Raw genomic sequence first — 19,872 nt, 5'->3', positions numbered from 1 at the left:
CTTTGGGTTACCAGCCCGTTCCTGGGCCACCCTCAGCTTCCCTGTTGTCACGTGGACCCCAGTTCCACAGACATTGGCTTAGTGCCCCCACCACACAGCTTCCAGCATCCTCACGCCTATGGCCTGTGTGGTGCCGGCGGCCAGTTCACTCCTGTTGCTGCTCGTCTGGCGGATGTCGCCCTGGTGTTTGCGCTCCCGCACCATCTGGAAGGCGGGTACGCCAGGCTCACAGATAGCGGTGGGAATGGTCCAGTGGTGACGTCTCCTGACATCCATGCAGAGCTGGTCTGTGCCCTGGTGCTGGGTGTGGTAGCTGAGGATGCACTCCTGTCCCCTCTTGTTCCCATTGTGCTGTAGTGGGCTCATCTGTGAGGGGTCTGCCCTTAGTTAGGACAGGCGTGGGAGGACATATCAGCCCTTCTTCTGGAAGCTTGTGTCCTGGCTCATCTTCCTATGCTCCAGAGATAGTAAGTAGCCTGGGAAGGTGACACAGCCCAGTGGTGGCCGGGGTCCACCTGAGTGCCCTGCCCCTGAGCCCAGTGTGGCCTTGCACACAGAGCAGTGCGTGCTGACCCGTGTGGTTGCTCGCCTGTCTCACTGTGCCTCTCTCTCCTCCTCAGATGAGCAAGGTGTGGAACGACTTGAAGCCCAAGCTGCACTGCCTCTTTGCAGGACCAAGTGGCACCCTGACGCTGCCCCGATCCACCCAGGAGGACTGCCTGCTCCCTCGCTAGTGCCCACGGACTCCCCAGGCCCCACTAAAATGTGTTTCCAAACGGCGTGTCCCTGTTTAATTCCCAACACCTGGTGCCCTCGGTGTCTGGTCACCTGTGGACAGGTGGGGCGGCGTCTTGGCTGTGAGGACCCGCCTCCTGAGGCCTCTGGGCACAGCTGCAGAGCCTGGTCGGCCTCCTCCAACAGTCCCTGGAGGCCGTGCTCCCCACATCGTCCTTCAGCTCACTGCTTCAATGCTGAGAAGTGCCGGTGTTCCTGGAGTGGGGTTTCTGTCCTAACATCCCGGGCAGGGTGGAGGATAGTTTTCGCTGTGCACATGGCACCTGGGAGAGCTGAGGGGGTGCCTTGGATGCAGTGGGCTCATAGTTGGAGACGCCTCTGGGGTCCAATCTGCTGAGCAGGTGGGAGGAGGGCTGAGGTCCCATAGAGGATGGGGCGTACGCTGTGGCCAGGCCTGCACCTGGGGAAGGAGATGGCAGTGCTGACCCGGAACTCGTCAGTGAGCTGGTAGTTGATCAGACTGACTGGCACACCTGGCAGGCAGTGGTGCACTCGTCCTTGTGTGTGGGGGCATTGTGTTGAGAGTGTGCATGAGTGCAGGTGTGCACGAGTCTTCATGTGGAGGGTGCCTGTGAGTGCGTGAGTGTGCATGCATGTGTGCATAAGTGTGTACATTCATGTGTGAGTGTGCATGTGTGTCAGCAAGATGGAGAAAGTGAAGACACTCTTGCTGACTACCCTCAGGCCCTGGTGTGTCCAAGTCCCCACACGCACGTGTGCACGCACACACTCTGACCCCAATATATGCAGGATGAAGGGAGCCCAGCCTGTTTGTCTGTCCACCTGCCGGAGGCCGTCTGTGCCTTGTGCACCCCTCTCTACCCCTCTGGCAGCCGGCACTGGTGTCAGCTCCATCAGCACCAAGGCAGGTAGAGCTGAGGATGGGGTGCAGAGGGAGGTCCCTTTTGTGCCAGCCAGGCCTTCTTGCCTTATGTTGCTGTGCCCCACCTCTCTTTTAAACTGAGTTCCTGGTGCCCCTTCTTTGGGACAAGGAGGACAGTCCTCCCTGTCCCCTCCCCCCAACTTGCTTATGGAGGGGACTGGCTGTCCTCCAGGGCTACTGTCTCCTTGGACATAGAGCGGTTCTCCAGTGGCTCAGGCTGACTCTCCACCTCGGCAGTGTGTGTCACTGCTGTGTCTTCCTGCAAACGAGCAGAGCCTCTCTCCCCAGCTGGACAGCCTGGGCTCCTCGCTGGGCCCCACTGAGTAGTCCACGGCTCTTGTTGGCCAAGGAGAGCCTCCAGAGGGTTCTTGTTGGGCCACTGGACTCTCACAGGAGGCTCTCCAGTGACAACAGGATGTCCCAGCAGCTGCAGGGCCCTGCAGTTAGACGGGGGTTTCTGCTAACAGCACCTGTGGCTGTGAGTCCCGGAGTGCCCAGAGGGGTCCTTGAGGGTGTGCTCTTGTGTACTCCGCTCAGTCAGATGGCTGTGTAGGGCCCTCGGGCAGCGAGCTGGAGGCCTTGAGCATGGAAGACCCCCTTGCCTGGGAGGACAGAGTTCCCTGCCTGGACCTGACTGGTGTCCTCACCACGGGGTCCGAGCCCCCTTGAGGTGGCATCCGGCTGGGAAGTACCAGTTGGTCCCACTACACTGCGGGGCACGGAAACCACAGAGCACAGCACCTGCCGGGCAGGGGCTGTCAGCCTGTTCTGTCTGCTCGAAGCACTCTGAAGCCCCTGGTCCGTGGAGCTGCCACCATCCCTGCCTGAGGCCTTACCTTGTGCTTTGCTGGGTCCTTCGGTTCTATGTATGAAGCACTTTATCAGACCGCAGGAGTCAGTTACCACCCCAAGGAACTGGCGTTGTTTACTGTGGTCTACATTCCGAGATGTCTGCCAATAAACCTGTATGGACCGTTGTCATGTGTATCTGTGAAAGCCTGGTGAGCTTGTACGTGGCTTCGGTGACTGGGTAGCCTGCCCCTTTCTGGGGGTTGGCAACAGAATGGCCCCATTTCCTTGGGCTCTGGGGAGGACTGCTGGCTGGTGTGGCAGTAGACCTGGGTTTGACCCAGACCTTAACCACCCCTCCTCAGTTTCCTCAACTGTACAAAGAGGAAGTGTCACAAAAGGTGGAGGTGGGTAAGACAGGAACAAACGTGCCTTCTAGCTGCCCCCATGATGCCAGCTGGAACCCAGTGGTGCATGCACATGCCACACCTGGGACCTGGCTTACCTGCACCACCTGTCCACAACAGGCACATCTGTCCACAGCAGGCACCAGAGGCAGCTGGAAAGGTCTCCCGTCCTGCTCCTGCCCTGGGTAGTGCGGTCACAGCCCAGCACAGGCTACTCAGAGCACGGGCCTGCAGCTTCCTGGAGACAGGACTGGGCCGGCTCTGGTGCTGCCGAGTGAAGAACGCTTAATTCAAAAATCAAGATATTTATTTTCCTTTTCATCTGATTGTGTGCCAAACAAGGAAGAGGAGCCGGCCCAGCCCCCTGATCCCGTTGACTCCAACTCTCCAGACTAGGCAGCGAGCACCCCCCTAGAGCTGGTCTACCTCGCGCAGTGTGTGTGCCACGATGGTGTCCTGGCCCTGGAACCGGAAGTGTCCGAGGAACTTCTTCTTCTGGAGCAGGAGCGGGAACCAGTAGCTGTCGTCAGGCCACATGTCGTTGAAGGGGATCTGATCTAGCTGGAACCATTGTGGGCGCATTTCTGCAGAGAGATGTGAACCAGCCCTGTGTAAGAAGCATGACACGCCTTCCTGCCCAGTCCTCATGCCCGTGCTCCTCACTGTACAGAACAAGGTGGGTTCCCAGGCTGTTTGGATGGGGCGGCTGGCCCCATGGACCAGGCTCAGGTGAGCCCCACCAGGTGTGGGTTGCCAGCCCCCCCTCCCCCGGAGTTCTCTCCCCTGAGACGGGAGGGGGACACTTACCGTCGCTCTCTGTGGGTGTCCCCTGGACGTGGTCGGTGCAGAAGATGTGGACGTCCATCGGCTCGGGGCTGCCCACGAACTCGAAGGTGATCTGCCCCACCTTGTGTAGCGTGCCTGCAGTCAGGCCGCTCTCCTCCTGCAGCTCCCTAGGGGGTGGGACGGGTGGAAGGAAGCTGTCAGTTACAGCAAGGTGCCCAGCCTATGGCCACACAAAACCCTGGAAAGGCACTGGGGGACCACAGGGTGGAGGGTTTGTACCTGTGGTTCCAGGGGGCCACTCATTGATAATGGAATTCTCTGGGGAGCTTGTTAAAGCTTCTGATTTTGACTCTAAGGTTCTGGGAGGGGCTGGGAATCGCCCACCAGGAGATTGGAGGGTGTGGGTTCACAGCACACTCTTTACTTATGCATGACAGGCCAGGCTTGGCTAAGGGAAGCTGCTGGTCTGGGGTCTCCTGGGTTAGTGACGAGCTGGGACTGGGACTACCGCCTAGTCCCGCGATATTTGTGGAGTTCCCTGTTCCCAGGCCCTGTCTGAAAGCCTGTGTGTCTCATAAGGGCAGCCTCATACTTTCTCAGAGAGCAGTGTCAGCCACAGGTTTCTTTTTTTGAAGTTGTATCTTATTCTGGTTTTGTTGTTGCTGATAATACACTTGGCAGAAATACACCAATTCAACAACTTCTACATGTACAATTCAGTAACATTAATTACATTCTTCAAGTTGGGCAACTATCCTCATCCTCCTTTTCTGAACTGTTCCTCCCCCATTAACATAAACTCACTGCCCCCTAAGCTTCCTAGCCAACCTTTCCAGCTGCCCTTGTGAATTTGATCCCATATAGTTCTTTAAAAGAGCACAATGGTCCAGGCAGGCGTTCTTTACTAATGAAGCTAAACTGCTGTATAAGAAGTCAGTCACAGGTCTAGCGTCTTTCCAGGAGTTGTTTTAATTTTTGCTCCATGTCACGCACGTGTTGATCACACAAGTCGTGTGCTTTGGGCCTGCCTTGCTGCGGCCCCCCTTCTAGCCCTTTCTTCCGACACTTTCGCCACCAGATAAACCAGTTGTGCTTGGGGGTGGGGTGGTCAGAGGCTTTGTTGGGCCACCTGAGGAAACACTACTTGGCAGCCAAGCGCTTTTTAAACTATATGGGCTCCTGGTGGCGCAGTGGTTAAGCATTTGGCTGCTAACCAAAATGTCAGCAGTTCAAATCCACCAGCCGCTCCTTGGAAACTCTGGGGCAATTAAGCCAATCTAGGAAGACAAAATAAAAATTTTTAAATTTTTTTAGGAAGACAACACCCATGAGCTTATCACCCAGTCAGAAACCCTGTTAACATTTCAGTGTTTCTCCCTCTGGTCTTTCTCCTCTGATTGACTCCTTAAAAACTTCAAACACATTATACGGACTTTATAGCCATATCTTCCACTCAGGAGTTTCTGGGTGGCACAGATGGTTAAGTGCTTGGCTACTAACTGAAAGGTTGGTGGTACACATCGACCCATCAGCACCTCAGAAGAAAGGCCTGGCAGTCTACTCCTGAAAAATCAGCCACTGAAAACCCCATGGAACACAGGTCTGCTGTGATGCACATGGGCTTGTCGTCAACTTGGCAGCAACTTAAAAAAAAAAAATTTCCATTTAACAATAGATGGGTGCTGATACTCTACACCTCAAGGAACTGGGTTCCTTACTGATGGGTATCACATATTAACAAAATGTAAACTTGGTTATCATGGAAAACCCTGTGATGAGCATCTTTGTAGATAAACTTTGTACTGCAGACTTCCTCCCTCTGAATAAATCGCTTATCGTGCTCATTTCGGTTCTTGTCCAATCACTTGGCAAACACTTACTGGAAGACCTACTATGTGCCCGGTACTCTGTGGGGACTGTGAGGTCAAAAAGCCGCTGCGGCTATGAAACCAGAGTCTGTTTCTTCCTTTAGAGGGGTTTCTCACTTCCCCATTGCCCTGTGTTTATTTTTATTTCTGCTAAAATATTCTGATTGTCTGACCATTTATAGTTGTATGTAAAAAGAATTGTTTTAGCTTTGATCTCCAAGTTATGCTAGAGACACACAATGCAGGATTACTTTCCGTGTCTCTAATAAGGAGTCAGGGAAGCCACTTTGCTCATTAAAAAAAAAAATCATTAGGTGTAATGGTCTTATTTAAAGTGATGCTTAAACCCTGCCTTGACCTTGATCTGGGGAGGAAATGCTTCCACCTGTTGGTGATTCAAGGAGCCCTGTGGCACAACGGCTTAACACTCTGCCGCTAACTGAAAGGTTGGCGGTTTGAACCCACCAACGGCTCCGTGGGAAAAAGACGTGGGGATGTGCTCCCGTAAAGATTACAGCCTAGGAAACCCTATGGGCAATTTGATTCTGTCACACGGGGTTGCCATTATCAGAATCAACTTGACAGCACCTAACAACAACATTGCCAATTTGGAATGTATATATCCAAGTGATATTTGGGAAGCTGGAATTTACTGAGATGGTTAATTAAAATTAGATTCATGTAAAAAATTGGTGTGTGTATTTTTATTTGGAGGATGTAAATGGCTCCCCAATTAGATGCAACAGATGCTCTTGATGGGGGCCCTCAATGCCTCTCTGGCAGTGGCTGGTTGATCTCGTTTTTTAAAAAGCCACACACTGATGGAACTTTTGGACTAATTTTAAATCTTCCCCAAGTACATGGCAGTGTATGAAATATCATTTCCTCGGTGGCAGGCTGAAGCTCCATTTCAGGCAGGGCTAATTAGACAGACGGCGGTGACAGTGTTGCAGTTGCGCTAAGCGTCTGATTGTCATCGCTAGATGCTCAGTTCCACAGCCGGCAGACGGGCCCCAGGATGAGTCATAAATTCAACAGAGACACAGAGCAGCCAAGTGCTACTGGGGCTGGGGGAGGCGGGGAGGCCCGGCAGGTCTGCTCCCAGGCCTCCTGGGTGGCCGCCAGGTTCCTCCTCTGTGGAACACAGGAGGCTGTGCTGAAATGAGTTCCTTTGTGTGGTCTTTTGCTGTTTTTTTTTTTTTGAAAAACAGCTTCGGAGGTTTTCCCCCTAAGCCCTGAGGAGTTACCTTTGCCCTAGTTTTCTACCCTAGAGGATTTTTTACTTTTTGTCCAGGTTGATTGACACTTCCTGGGTAAGCACCAACAAGTTGATTTTGATACTTTTTTGTTTAGCCCTGGGCTGCAGTCTGCCCTGTGACTGATCTATTTTATGGACATTGCAGGGATTGGCAGGTTTACTATGCAAATTGAGTGACTTGTGGTCCACTGTGGGGATTGGTCAGCCTGTGGTCCTGCTGGGAGGGCCATGCCTTGAAATTTACAAGGAGTTGCTAAAACAGTAAAACCTGCAAAAACCAGAACCTGCTAAGGTGAAAACCTGTCAGAGAAGGAAAACTCAAATATTTTCCACTGATAGCAACAGAAAAGTGGTGAAGACTACAACCTGTCAAAGGTGGAAGAGCTGTGAGACCTGGAGAAACAAGGCGGTCCTATTGAGTTCCAAGTCTTGCAGGTTTCAGTATATAAGCAGCCAGCCCCATAGTGGTTTTTAGAGGCCAGAAGAGAGAATGGAGATGAAGCAAAAAACCTCCTAAAAGAACTTTTAACACAGGTCAAGGGCTTTTAAACTGAAGATGGCAACAGGCCTGGAAGGAGCCTTGGGGCACAGTTGGAGGTGATGGCGGAAAGCTGCTTCAAGGAAAGCAGTGAAAAGAGCTGAGAAAGCTGCTGCACTGGCTGTGAGCTGGGCCAGTTAGTGGAGAGGCTGACAGCAGTGAGGCTGAAGACACAGAGGCCCTGCACAGCTGAGAGCGTCCTGTCCTGAGGCGCCGAGAGGCCTGTGCGGCTGAGAGGGGGTGTGCATGGCGAAGAGAAGGGGCTGCCTGCTTGCACAGCCCAGAGAAGCTGAGACAACTGGCCTACACTAAGAAGGGAGGGATGTGTTCTCCGCTTTGGGAGATCCTTCCAGATCTTGCCTATGTGCTTCCTGCTCCTGAGTTGCAGCCTGTTACTTCCTAATAAACTACATAACTCAGTATGACCTGTAAGTTCTGTGTGGTTATTGCAAAGAATTACAGTGCTGGGGGGGAGGGGAGTGAAACTGCTGGTGTCAGAAACAGTGAAGAAGGTGGAGAGTGGAGGTATGGCTCACCTTCGAGACACACCACAGACCCTACTTGGCCTCATGACCCCCAGATCCCCAGGAGGAGGCAGAGGAGGAGTGGGTACCCCTCGTTCAGGCCCCCACCCCACCCTGTGACTGAGCCAGGAGGGGGTGTTCACCTGGCTCGTGACTCCTGATGCCAAGTGATCCCCAGGGCCCAAATGAAGCCGGCCCAGCCCTGCCCACTGGGATGTATTCCTGTGGCCCTTTCTTGGACATCAGAGGCCATACTGGCCTGGCAGGGGGCCCCGCAGCATCTCAGGTGTGCCGAGGTGGCTCTGGCTGCCCTCCCCAAGGACCACCAGAGCCCTGGGCCTCCAGTCTCACTCTGTCCTCACCAATGGATCCTGTCCCTCCTGTGTCAGAAATCCAGGGAGCCTAGAAGTTGGCAGCAGGCTCTCATGCCTACAATGGAGGGCACAGCAGTCATCAGTGGGTCCCTGCCCTCAGCTGCATCCTACATACCAACACTGGGCTGGGCACCAGTGACACTGGGTGAAAGAGAAGGGGAGTCCCTGGGAGAAGGGGAAGCAATGCAGAGGAGGGTAGACCATAGGGAGGAGAGGGGCTCTGGAGAGAAGGGGAGCCTGGAAGAGAAGGCTTCTCAATGTTAGCCCAGGCCTGTCTGGGAGTCTGCATGGTGCCTTGGGTGTACACAGCTGCCTCGGCCAGGCTGCTGGAGTGTCTGGCACTTGGCGCGTGGCTTCTGACCCCGAAGTGTGAGGTCTGTCCTGCTGTATGCAGGCCCCACAGAATGGTGAGGACAGTGCCCGTTGGCCCACTGCCCAGAGTGTGAAAACCAAGACAGAACAGACTGTCTCCGGGGCTCCACTGCCAAACAGGAACTCCAGGCCACCCGAGACGAGAAGCCCTTGAGCTCTGGTCTGCAATGCAGGCCTTTTAGCTGCCCAACCCTAGCTGCGTTCATGAAGTGCTGAAGAGTGCCCTGCAGGACGCCTCCAAAGTGCAAAGCATGATTAGCCTCTAAAAGGATAACTAAAACCTTTGTAATAAAGCTGTGAGGAAATGATCTAATTAAGCAAAAAGGTCTGAACAACAAGAAAAATCATCTGTTTTTTGTCCGTTCTATGATTTGCGATGAGATCAGGGACAAAGGAATGAGGCTGCAGGCGACGTGGCTGCTGGACAGTGAGCACCCTGGGGGCTGAGCGTCTCATCTATCTCAGAATTCCCAGTGCCCAGCACAGGTGTGGTACAGCTCTGCTAAATTTATTCATCCACTCATCCATCCATTTATCCACCTACCTATCCATCCATCCACCTACTCATCCATTTATCCACTTACCTACTCATCCATCCATCCACTCGCCCACCCATTCATTCATCTATCCACCCACCTACCCACCCATCAATGCATCTATTCACCAATCCATCCCTCCCTCTATCCATCCATACCTCCACTCTCCCATCAGTACACTCACTCACTCACCCATTCATCCATCTATCCACCCACCTGTTAATACTTAGGGCCCACCCTGTACCAGGCATTGGCTAAACATTGGACAAGAAAACACACATGGTTCTACATCATATATTCATGACAAAGGTGACACCGGAGTGCAGTGGGGAAAACAGTTTTTTCGTCATTGAATATTTATATGGAATCTTGATCCTTACCTCACATCATACACAAAACTCAATTCCAGATGGACTGTAGATCGAAATGTGAAAAGTAAAATAATCTGCTCTTAAGAAGAAAACTTAGGAGAATATCTCCATAAGCTTGGGATAGGCAAAGATTTCTTTAAAAAGATGTAAAAAATGCTAGCCATATAATAAAGAATGATAAATAGGATTACAGTAAAATGATAAACTTGTTTATGAAATATTAAGAGTAAAATGGCAAGCTACAGTGTAGAAGAAATTTGCAATACATGTATCTGACAGCTTGCATCTAAAAGGTATAAAAAACTACAAGTCAGTAAGAAAAAGCGCACACACACACACACACACAAACAAAAAAACACAGGCAAAAGACTTACGCAGCCACAGTACAGAAAGGACATCCGAATGGCCCCTAGCCATTGAGAAGTTGCTCAACTTCCTTAGTCATCAGGGAAACAAACACACATGTGAGGTATCACCACACATCTACCAGCATGGCGAAAAAAAAAATACCAAGTGCTACTGAGGATTCAAGGAGCTCTGGTGGCACAGTGTTTAAGTGCTTGGCTGCTAACTAAAAGGTTGGCAGTTCAAACCCACCAGCCACTCAGTGAGAGAAAGATGTAGCACTCTCCTTCCAGAAAGATTTACAGCTTTGGAAGCCTATAGGGCAGTCTCCTCTGTCCTACAGAGTTGCTGTGAGTTGGAATCGACTCCAGAGCAGCAGGTTTTTACAGATCGAGGGTTCACAGGAACCAGAATTCACACACCCTTGTGGGAGCTTAAATGAGTATGGCTACTAGAGAAGATGCTGGCCAGTATCCAAAGCAGAATGCCTACATTTCTCATCTTAGGTAAGTGGGCACACTAGAGAACACTCATGGGCACCAAGAGTCACGAGTAAGACTGTTCACAGCAGTCCTGCTTGAAGTAGCCGCACACTGGAAACTACACAAAGGCCCACCAAGAAAAGAGAGAAAGTGTTCACATAGCAGGGAGAATGAACAAACCACGGCTACAAGCTGCAATATGAATCTCGCAGTGTTGTAATGAAGCTGGCAGAAGAGAGCATCGCACGTGCCCCACGCATATGCTGTTTCAGGCCAAAGCCTGTGCACGGTGAGGGAGGGCAGGGTTGGTGCCGGATTCCTACTTGGTGACCCACGTGCTGGTTACAGAGGGGCACCCCTTCTCCAAGGTTCACGGATAAGGAGGGGCTCACTTTTCCACATGTGTTTTACTGTAGTAAACACTTGACTTAAAAAACACCTCTGTCCTGGCCTCGAGGAGTGCTCCTGAGGGAGGACAGAAGAGAGGGGTCATCAAATCATTTAGAAAAGGTGTGATTTAGAAATATTGGAATCATTATTCCATCCTTGGGCATTGAGAGGGCTCACAGGGACACATCAACTGGGCCCTGAGGTATAAAGACAATAGATAGGATCATCTTGGAAAATATCTTTTAGGGATGCTTTCACAGAAGCCAGAACACAAAAGACTTTCCACTCTTACCTTCAATTAGCATTTAATGAATGGAAAATTTGTTGGGCCAGCGAGGACCCTCCTGACTGTTGTTACTGCAACCTGTACCATTGATAGTTAAGAAGGCAGCTCAAAATGTAGGATCACAGTTTCTAGCCTATCTGTGAAAGGGTGAAGCTTTCAATGGTTTTGCCATCTTGTAGTGTTTATACTGATGACTCTGCAATGTTCTTGGACTTGGGCAGACATGGCTGTGGCGGCCTGCCTGTCTGTTTCCCCACTCTTGTTATTCTGTAACATTCCTTGGACTTGGGCAGACATGGCTGTGGCAACGTCCTTGTCCGTTTTCCCATTTGTGCTTATTTTGTGTATTTCCTTGGACTCGGGCAGACATGGCTCTGGCAGCATGCTTGCCCGCTTCCCACTTTTGCCTTTTTGAACATTTGCTGAATAAAACTTTTTTGCTTTTTAAACTTGGTGATGTTTTTTTTACCCTACAACAGGTGAGAGCCCAAAGAAGGAAACTAACAGGACATTTATCGAGAATAACGGGGGTGGGGGGCTTGGCACCTACTCAGATGCCAAGGCCGAGGAGGAGCTGGCAGACGAAGAGGCAGGAAGTGTTGTGGGAAGAGAGAGCTGTGTGTTTGTGGGTCTGGAGGTAGGAGACAGCTCAGTGTGGCTGAGGACAGAAAGAAATTTCTCCATGCGGCTGAAGTGTGGAGGGAGGGGGCAGGGACGGGAAGGTGCTAGGGAGGGACGAGGCCAGACCATGCAGGGGCTTGATGGGTTCATCAAACACAATTAAAGTGTCTTAAAGCTATTAAGACAGATAGCTCAGTGAAAAACATGAACACTTGAGCTTTAGTGTGTGTGTGACAGACTTGAAGAAGACTCAAGCTTTAGCGTGTGAGAGAGAGAGAGAGGGAGGGAGGGAGGGAGGGAGGCGGGGAGGGAGGGAGGCAGGGAGTCGGGGAGGGGGGGGAGGGAGGGAAGTTGGGAGAAATCAGAGACAAACAGAGAGGGAGAGGAATCAGACTCTGGAAAGGTCACTGCAGCCCGGGGACTGGATGCAGAGGGCAGGATGGCAGTAAGGGGACATTACGAGGCTGCGGCGCTGGCCCAGGTGTGGCATGGAGGGAAGAGACCACAGGGACTCAGGTCCTATTTGGGGTAGAAATTACAAGCTTCCTGCCCTGCACCTGTCTTTCCTCCCCCACCTCACACTGAGGGAAATCCACCCTAACACGTGATCCTTCCTATGCCTCACTCCAGAGAGGAGTCTGGTGTAGAGGGCAGGAGAGAAGGTTCCTTAGAGCCTCAGGCAGCTCCTAAAAAAATAAACCAGCTACCTGGGCATTTGAGTCAGCCAGGCTCTGAATGGGTGTGTCCCTGCTGCTCTATTTCTCCTTTCTTCTCTGAGGGCAGGGAGGTGCTGAAATGGCCCCCTCAAGGATCCTCTGGGCCATCCCCACTCCCGGTCTTGCCCTTCAGGCCCTTACTGACCTTCCGCCCAGCCTACCTGCCCCCACTCACCCTCAGCAATACCCAACTCCTGGGCACAAACCCCAGTTTCACCTTGTGGCACTAGTGAACCTACTTTCCTGCCTTCCACCTTTCCACCAGGCCCCCTTCCAACCAGGTCAGGGCCTTGGGGAGTTCCGCCTGGTGCAGGTGAGCTCCCCCCTCTCCCCGATGCCCCCAGACCACTGGCACAGACTCCTTTATGCACACCACTCCCTGGGCCTGTAGCCAGGTGAGATAGAGCCCAATGGCAAGGCTGTGACCGGCCTTGTGCCCAGTGCCTGACGTGACAACACTCTGCAGATGGGTGCTAGATAACCAGCGACCAAGTGGACAGTCTCTGTAAAGCAGATGGACATTCCAGTGGTTGGCATCTCCATAAAACAGACGTCGCAATGGCTGGCAGAGCTGACCCGGGGGCCGACCTGTTCCTATAGATTTTCCTCTGTCTCTTCTGCACACTCCCCATGTCTGGACATGGATTCCCACCGACTTGGACTTTTCCCAGCTGCACCCCCCAGCACAGGGCCAGTCATACCGACTGTCAACTTGTGAGATGAACGACCAAATATGTCAGCCTGGCAGCTCTGCTGGGCCCAGGACTCAGGGGGTAAGGCTCACGCCCAAACTTCATGCAGGGTTTTCCAAACTCAGGGCTGGGACCCAGCAGCGCATCCTGCCAGCGACCTGGAGGAGACTGGCGGGCAGATAAAAATGTTTAGGGTGGTAGGAGGGGGTGTGGGGAGATACTGCTTAAAGGACACTGAGTTTCTGTGAAGGACAATGAAAAAGTTTGAAATGGATAGTGGGGAGGCTGTACAACGTGCGGAATGTAATTCATGCCACTGAATCGTACGCGCAAAAACATGGAAATGGCAAATGTATTGCTATATATATATATTCCACCATTAGAAAAGCGTTTTACTTAAAAAAAAATCTTAATTTCAAAATCAGTATTTCCTACTTTATATTAAAATAGGAAATATTACTGTTTTATGTAGTAAGGGTATTTGTCATGGATTAAGTTTCGTCTCCAACAAGACGTGTTGGAAGCCTAACCCCTGTACCTGTGGATGCGATCCTGTTTGGAAACAGGGGTTTCTTTGTTACGTTAATTAGATCATATGTGAGGATAACTTCTAAGTTATAAGAGAACAGATTAGACAGAGACACACATGGGGGAAGACAGACGCCACGTGAAAATCATCTTCAAGTAAAGGAACCAAGGAACGCAGAAACGTCCAGAGCCACCGACATGGCTGAAACCCTGATTTGGACTTTTTGACTCCACAGCTATGAGAAAATAAATTTCTGTTCTTTAAAACTCTCATGTGTGGTATTTGTGTGACATAATTTATCTTATGTAACTTAGTTTTTAGTTATATATTTATATCTGAATGTGCACTTGATCATAAATCTTCCTGTGGATCGAGATATAAATGTTTTGACAACTAGTGGGCTCCAACCTCTCCAGAAACTTCATTAGTACCTGTCTGGGGACTTGTTCTTCTCTCCAGGGAAAGCTGTCTTAAGGCTGCCTTAATTTTTTCCAGAATGAAAATAACATTAATGGCAGCTAGTATTTGTGTAGTGCTCTGCAATGTTTATATACATGATCTTATTTTATCCCAAGAAACCTGTGAGGGGCAAGAGCGGCGCAGAGGCTACAGTCAGAGGTCAGCGTGATTCTGGGCTTCTCTGCTGTCCCGTGGGAAACTGGTCGTGTTGATGAATAACTACTGAGACTGTGTGCACCAAAGGATTAAGCAGAAATGACCATCATCAGCTCCACTGAGTGAATGAAGAAATGGAGGGGTTGATCAGCCCCTTGGCGAGCAGCTAAGACACCACGCAGCGGCGGCTAACACATGCTCAGCACTTGTCATGTGACACACACTGTTCTAAATCCTTTATGTGTATTTTCTCATTTAATCTTCATAAGCATCCTAAGACTCAGGTACTATTACTATAACCATTTTTGTTACTTTACAGGATATGATTTAATTCAATAAAGCCATCATTTTGAGAACTATGTCACAAATTTATGCACCAACCACTATGGCTGAAGATGAAGAAATTGAAGATTTTTACCAATTTCTGCAGTCTGAAATTGATTAAACATGCAATCAAGATACCTTGATAATTACCGACAATTGGAATGTGAAAGTTAGAAACGAAGGATTGGCAGTTGGAAAATATGGCCTTCGTGATAGAAACAACGCTAGAGATGGCGTAACAGAATTTTGCAAGACCAAATGATTTCTTCCTTGCAAATACCTTCTTTCAACAACGTAAACAGTGACTATACATGTGGACCTCGCCAGATGGAAAACCCGGGAATCAAATGGCCTACATCTGTGGAAAGACATGATGGAAAAGCTCAATATCACAGTTAGAACAAGGGCAGGGGCCAACCATGAAACAATCAATTGCTCATATGCAAGTTCAAAGTGAAGAAAATTAGAACAAGTCCACAAGAGCCAAAGTATGACCTTGGGTATATCCCACCAGAATTTAGAGACCATCTCAAGAATGGATTTGACACAGTGAACACTAATGATCAAAGACCAGACGAGATGTAGAATGACATTAAGGATACCATACATAAAGAAAGCAAGAGGTCATTAAAAAGACAGGGGGAAAAAAAAAAGACCAAATGGATGTCTGAACAGACTCTGAAAGTTGCTTTTAAATGAAGAGTAGCCAGAAGAAAAGGAAGAAATGATGAAGGAAAAGAGCTGAACAGAAGATTTCAAAGGGTGGCTGAAGAAGACAAAATAAAGTATTACTATGAAATGTGCAACCACCTGGAGATAGAAAATCAAAAGGGAAGAACACAGCATTTCTCAAGTTGAAAGAACTGAAGAAAAAATTCAAGCCTCAAGTTGCAATACTGAGGGATTCTACAGGTAAAATATTAAACGAAACGGGAAGCATCAAAAGATGGTAGGAACACAGAGTCACTATACCAAAAAGAATTGGCTGAGGTTCAACCATTTCGGGAGGCAGCATATGATCAGGAACCGATGGTACTGAAGGAAGAGGTCCAAGCTGCACTGAAGGCGCTGGTGAAAAACAAGGCTCCAGGAACTGATGGAATACCAACTGAAATGTTTTAACAAAGGGATGCAGCGCTGGAAGTGCTCATTCATCTATGCCAAGAAATATGGAAGACAGCTGCCTGGCCAACCAACTGGAAAAGATCCATATTTGTATCCATTCCAAAGAAAGGCAATTCAACAGAACGCAGAAATTATTGAACAATATCATTAATATCACAGGCAAGCAAAATTTTGCTGAAGATCATTCAAAAGTGTTTGCAGCAAACACTGACAGGGAACAGCCAGAAATTCAAGCCAGATTCAGGAGAGGGTGTGGAACAGGGGATATCATTGTTGATGTAAGACAGATCCTGGCTGAAAGCAGCGAATACCAGAAAGCTGTTTACCTGTGTTTTATTGACCATGCAAAAACATGGTGTGGATTACAATAAATTACAGATAACACTGCAAAGAATGGGAATCCCCCAACACTTAATTGTGCTAATGAGGAACCCGTACTCAGACCAAGAGGCAGTTGTTTGAACAGAACAAGGGGATACTGTGTGGTTTGAAGTCAAGAAAGGCATGCATCAGGGTTGTATCATTTTATTGTACTTATTCAATTTGTATGCTGAGCAAATAATCTGAGAAGCTAGATTAAATGAAGAAGAACGTAGCATCAGGATTGAAGGAAGACTCATTGACAACCTGCGGTACGCAGATGAAGAGGACTTGAGGCACTTACTGGTGAAGATCAAAGATCACAGCCTTCAGTATGGATTATACCTCAACATAAAGAAAACAAAAATCTGTGTAGCAAGGTGTATATGGGTTTTTGAGTGACAGACTAACTTGATTTGTAAATTTTCACTTAAAGCACAATAAAAATTATAAAAAAAAAATCCTCACAACTGGACCAATAAGCTATATCATGATAGATGGAGAAAATATTGAAGTTGTCAAGGACTTTATTTTACTTGGATTCACAATCAATGCCTACGGAAGCATCAGTCAAGAAATCTGTTGCAGAAGACCTCTTTAAAGTGTTAAAAGGCAAAGATGTCACTTTAAAAACTAAGGTGCGCCTGACCCAAGCCATGGTGTTTTCAATTGCCTAGTATGCATGCAAAAGCTGGAGGAATAAGGAAGACCAAAGAATTGATCCTTTGGATTATTGTGTTGGAGAAGAACACTGAATATACCGTGGACTACCGCAAGAACGAACAAATCTGTCTTGAAAGAAGTACAGCCAGAATGCTCATTAGAAGCAAGGATGGCATGATTTCTTCTCACACACTTTGGATATGTTATCAGGAGGGACCAGTCCCTCGAGTACATCATGCTTGGTAAAGTAGGTCATCGAAAAAGAGGAAGACCCCTAATGAGATGGACCGACACAGTGGCTGCAACAATGGGCTCAAGCATAACAATGATTGCGAGGATGGTGCAGGATCGGGAGTGTTTCGTTCTGTTGTACACACGGCTACTATGAATCAGGACCGACTGACGGCACCTAACAACAACCTAGTAATGCCTTGTGCCACTTACTAGTCTAGGGAAAGGGGAAGATCCATAGTATTATTCCCATTTTGCAGATGAGAAAACTGAGAAAGACTTAAGGGTGACAAGACATGCTCTGGGTCACAGAGCTCTATGTGGTGAAATCAGAGGTCTGGCTCTACAGCTTCAATTCTTACCCTGTGCGGAAACTGGGTCTTTGGTCTGACCTACCTACCGCTTACCTCTTGGCCCCCTCCTCAACGGTCTCTCCTTCTTCCACCTTGCCCCCGAAGCCATTCCACCGGCCGGCCCCAAAGCCTCGTTTCTTCATGCCCAGCAGGACTCGCTGGGGCTGCAGTACCAGCACCAGTGTATACAGCCTGGTGGCGCCCATGGTCCCCTTCAGTCTATGAGAAGGGCAAGATGGCTGTGTCAAGCCTTGATTGGGCGTGGATGGTGTGTGGATGGAAGAGGGTGGGCAGGCAGGAGGGAAATGCACTCTAGAAGACAAGAGGGAAGGCTGGTGGTAATTCCTAGCCTCTCCATGTTCCATGTGGTAGATGGCATGAGGAGTAAGTGGAGGTAGGAACAGGCCTATTGTTATTGGGTGCCATTGAGTCAATTCTGACTCATAGTGACCCCATGTGACAGGGCAAAACTGCCCCATAGGGTTTTCTTGGCGTAATCTTTATGGAAGCAGATTGCCAGGCCTTTCTTCTGCTGGGTAGGTTCAAACTGCCAAGCTTTCAGTTTGCAGCCCAGTGCTTAACAGCTGTGCCACCAGAGCTCCTTAGAAACAGGGCTAGCCCTCAGACGCCACAGCATAAGTGCCCAACCTCCAGCAGTCAGGGCCAGCTCCATCTTCCCTTTCCCATTCCTTACTCTCTTAGGTACAGTAGACACATGACCTTTCCTGAGAGGACTGTTCCTGCTCCTGAGTCCACCCCTGGAACCCAAAGCTGCATGCAGGAGGGCGGACCAGCCCGCATGCCTGCCTGGCACCAAAATAAGCCTACAGTGAATGCAACTGTTCTCCTGTCAGGTTGTGACCTTGGCCTTCTCACTACCCCAGGCTTCTTTGGGGTACTCAGATCTGGCTGTCTGCAGCAGCGGGCTCCAAATCCTGGAAAAAGCATGGCTTAGAACGGGGCATGTGTACTCTGCAAGACTGGGCCTCCCTCCTATGAAGGAGTTACCTTGCTCGGAACCACTGCTGCTCTGGGACCTGGTACCCAAGAGGGCACTGAAATCCCAAGGGCCCCCCACTGCATACTCCAGAAGAAGATGCTAAGGGTGATGACTGCCTGGGTCGCTGCTGGAGGCAAGACGCTGGAGAAATGCTGGAGGACCAGGACGAGTTTCCCATTGGTCCCTCCCTCTCCAAGCCTTCTTGGCCTGGGGTCTATGGAACTCAAGGCTCCTACTCTGTGATCACACCCAGATGGAACTCATTGGAAGCTATGGTTTCTGATAAAAGCACGGCGTAGTGTAGGTTTGACCCTCTGCTGAGAATCTGCAGCTCTAACACATTCCCAGGTGATGCTAATGCTGCTGAATAGGGACCAGTTCTGAGAATCACTAGTAGAGTATGGGTCTCAAAATTACCTATACCTAAGAATCACCTGGGGATTGTGTTAAACTGTGGGTCCAGGTTCAATGTATCTGGGGTGGAAGGGTGAATTCTCACCAGGGCTTGAACACGAACAAACCAGTTGGGAGCCCTGATGCAAATTCTCAGCAGAGTTGAACCTAAACAAACCGGGTGGAAGCTCTGGATAAAAGGGATCTTCATCTGGTTTCTGGTGGAGGTGGAAGGTCAGGGAGTCTCCCTGGTCTCAAGCTGTGCCTGTCATCAGGCCTGTGTCCTCTGTCCTGACACTGACCTGCTCATGCCCCAAACCCTGACTTCCTGAGCAAACTTTGATGAAGATGATTCTACTAACATCAACTAGCATTTATTACCTGCTGACTACATACACTGGCAGAATGGTTAAATGCACAGCTGCTAATCGAAAGCTTGGTGGTTCGAACCCACCCAGCGGCTCCGTGGAAGAAAATACCTGGAGATCTGCTCCCATAAAGGTTACAAACGAGGAAACTCTATGGCTCCATTTTACTCTGTAACATAAGGCCACTATGAGTTGGAATCGACCCCATGGCACCCACCAACAATGTATCAGGCAGACTCCCTGGGTGGTGCAAACAGTGAATGAACTTGGCTACTAACTTCAAGTCCAACGTAAGTATCCATGTAAGAAAGGCCTGGCGATCTACTCCAAAATATCAGCCATTGAAAACTGTGGAGCACAGTTCTACTCTGGCACACGTGGGGTCGCCATAAATAGGAGTCGACTCCATGGCAACTGGTTGGTTGGCTGGCATATACAAGCCAGCGTGCTAACTCTTTTACAAAAACTATCCCGTTATATGGACCCAACAAGTCTATGAATTAAGACCTGACTTCTCCAGCCTCAGAGGAGGAAACTTAAGCTCAAAGAGGCTAAGTAACTCACCGAAGATCAAAGCGCGGCGCCAGTAATCCCACGCGGGTTACGGCTTCTAGAATTAGGAGAGTCCCCTAATGTCAGGGGCAGGGTCAGCCCCACAGTCAGCCCTGTGGCCCCCGCCTGGAGTCACCTGAGAACTGTGGTCCCTTTCGAGGGAAGGATGAGACCACAGTCGTGCAACCGGGTTCGGTCTGCCCTACTACGCATAGAGTAGGTGCTCCATAACCCCCGCCCGCCTACCTTCCCCACCACCAGCTTTTGGCGGGCGTATAAAGGCGGTTCGCGCGCAGGAAGTGACGCAAAAATGTGACCGGGAACTT

General features: G+C 49.8%; 2 protein-coding genes across 6 annotated transcripts in view; one reads left to right on the top strand and one right to left on the bottom strand.

The window, feature by feature from the left end:
* The window catches only part of SNX8 (sorting nexin 8), a 63,767-nt gene extending 57,550 nt beyond the window's left edge, over nucleotides 1-6,217 (top strand). For all 4 annotated transcript variants that reach the window (XM_064295960.1, XM_064295962.1, XM_064295963.1 and 1 more), the window contains one exon: nucleotides 621-6,217. In XM_064295960.1, coding sequence (XP_064152030.1) covers nucleotides 621-734 — 114 coding nt within the window. In that variant the 3' untranslated portion in view covers nucleotides 735-6,217. The remainder of the gene's footprint in view (nucleotides 1-620) is intronic.
* Nucleotides 3,286-19,852, bottom strand: NUDT1 (nudix hydrolase 1). Of its 2 annotated transcripts, none has more exons than XM_010596259.3 (4): nucleotides 19,559-19,852; nucleotides 17,288-17,545; nucleotides 3,682-3,827; nucleotides 3,286-3,458 (listed from the first exon to the last, which is right to left on the bottom strand). In XM_010596259.3, exons 2-4 carry the CDS (start codon nucleotides 17,437-17,439, stop codon nucleotides 3,286-3,288), a joined length of 471 nt encoding a protein of 156 aa, XP_010594561.1. In that variant the 5' UTR covers nucleotides 17,440-17,545; nucleotides 19,559-19,852. The 2 variants fall into 2 exon arrangements, with proteins under 2 accessions (XP_010594561.1, XP_064152034.1); XM_064295964.1 differs by having other exon boundaries at nucleotides 17,288-17,452; nucleotides 19,559-19,851.
* Nucleotides 19,853-19,872: the final 20 nt, after the last annotated feature.

The sequence above is a fragment of the Loxodonta africana genome, chromosome 12 (assembly GCF_030014295.1).
Source record: "Loxodonta africana isolate mLoxAfr1 chromosome 12, mLoxAfr1.hap2, whole genome shotgun sequence".
NCBI classification, from domain to species: Eukaryota; Metazoa; Chordata; class Mammalia; order Proboscidea; family Elephantidae; genus Loxodonta; species Loxodonta africana.
The sequence above is the reverse complement of the archived record's forward strand: the minus strand, read 5'-3'. Positions and strand labels throughout refer to the sequence as shown.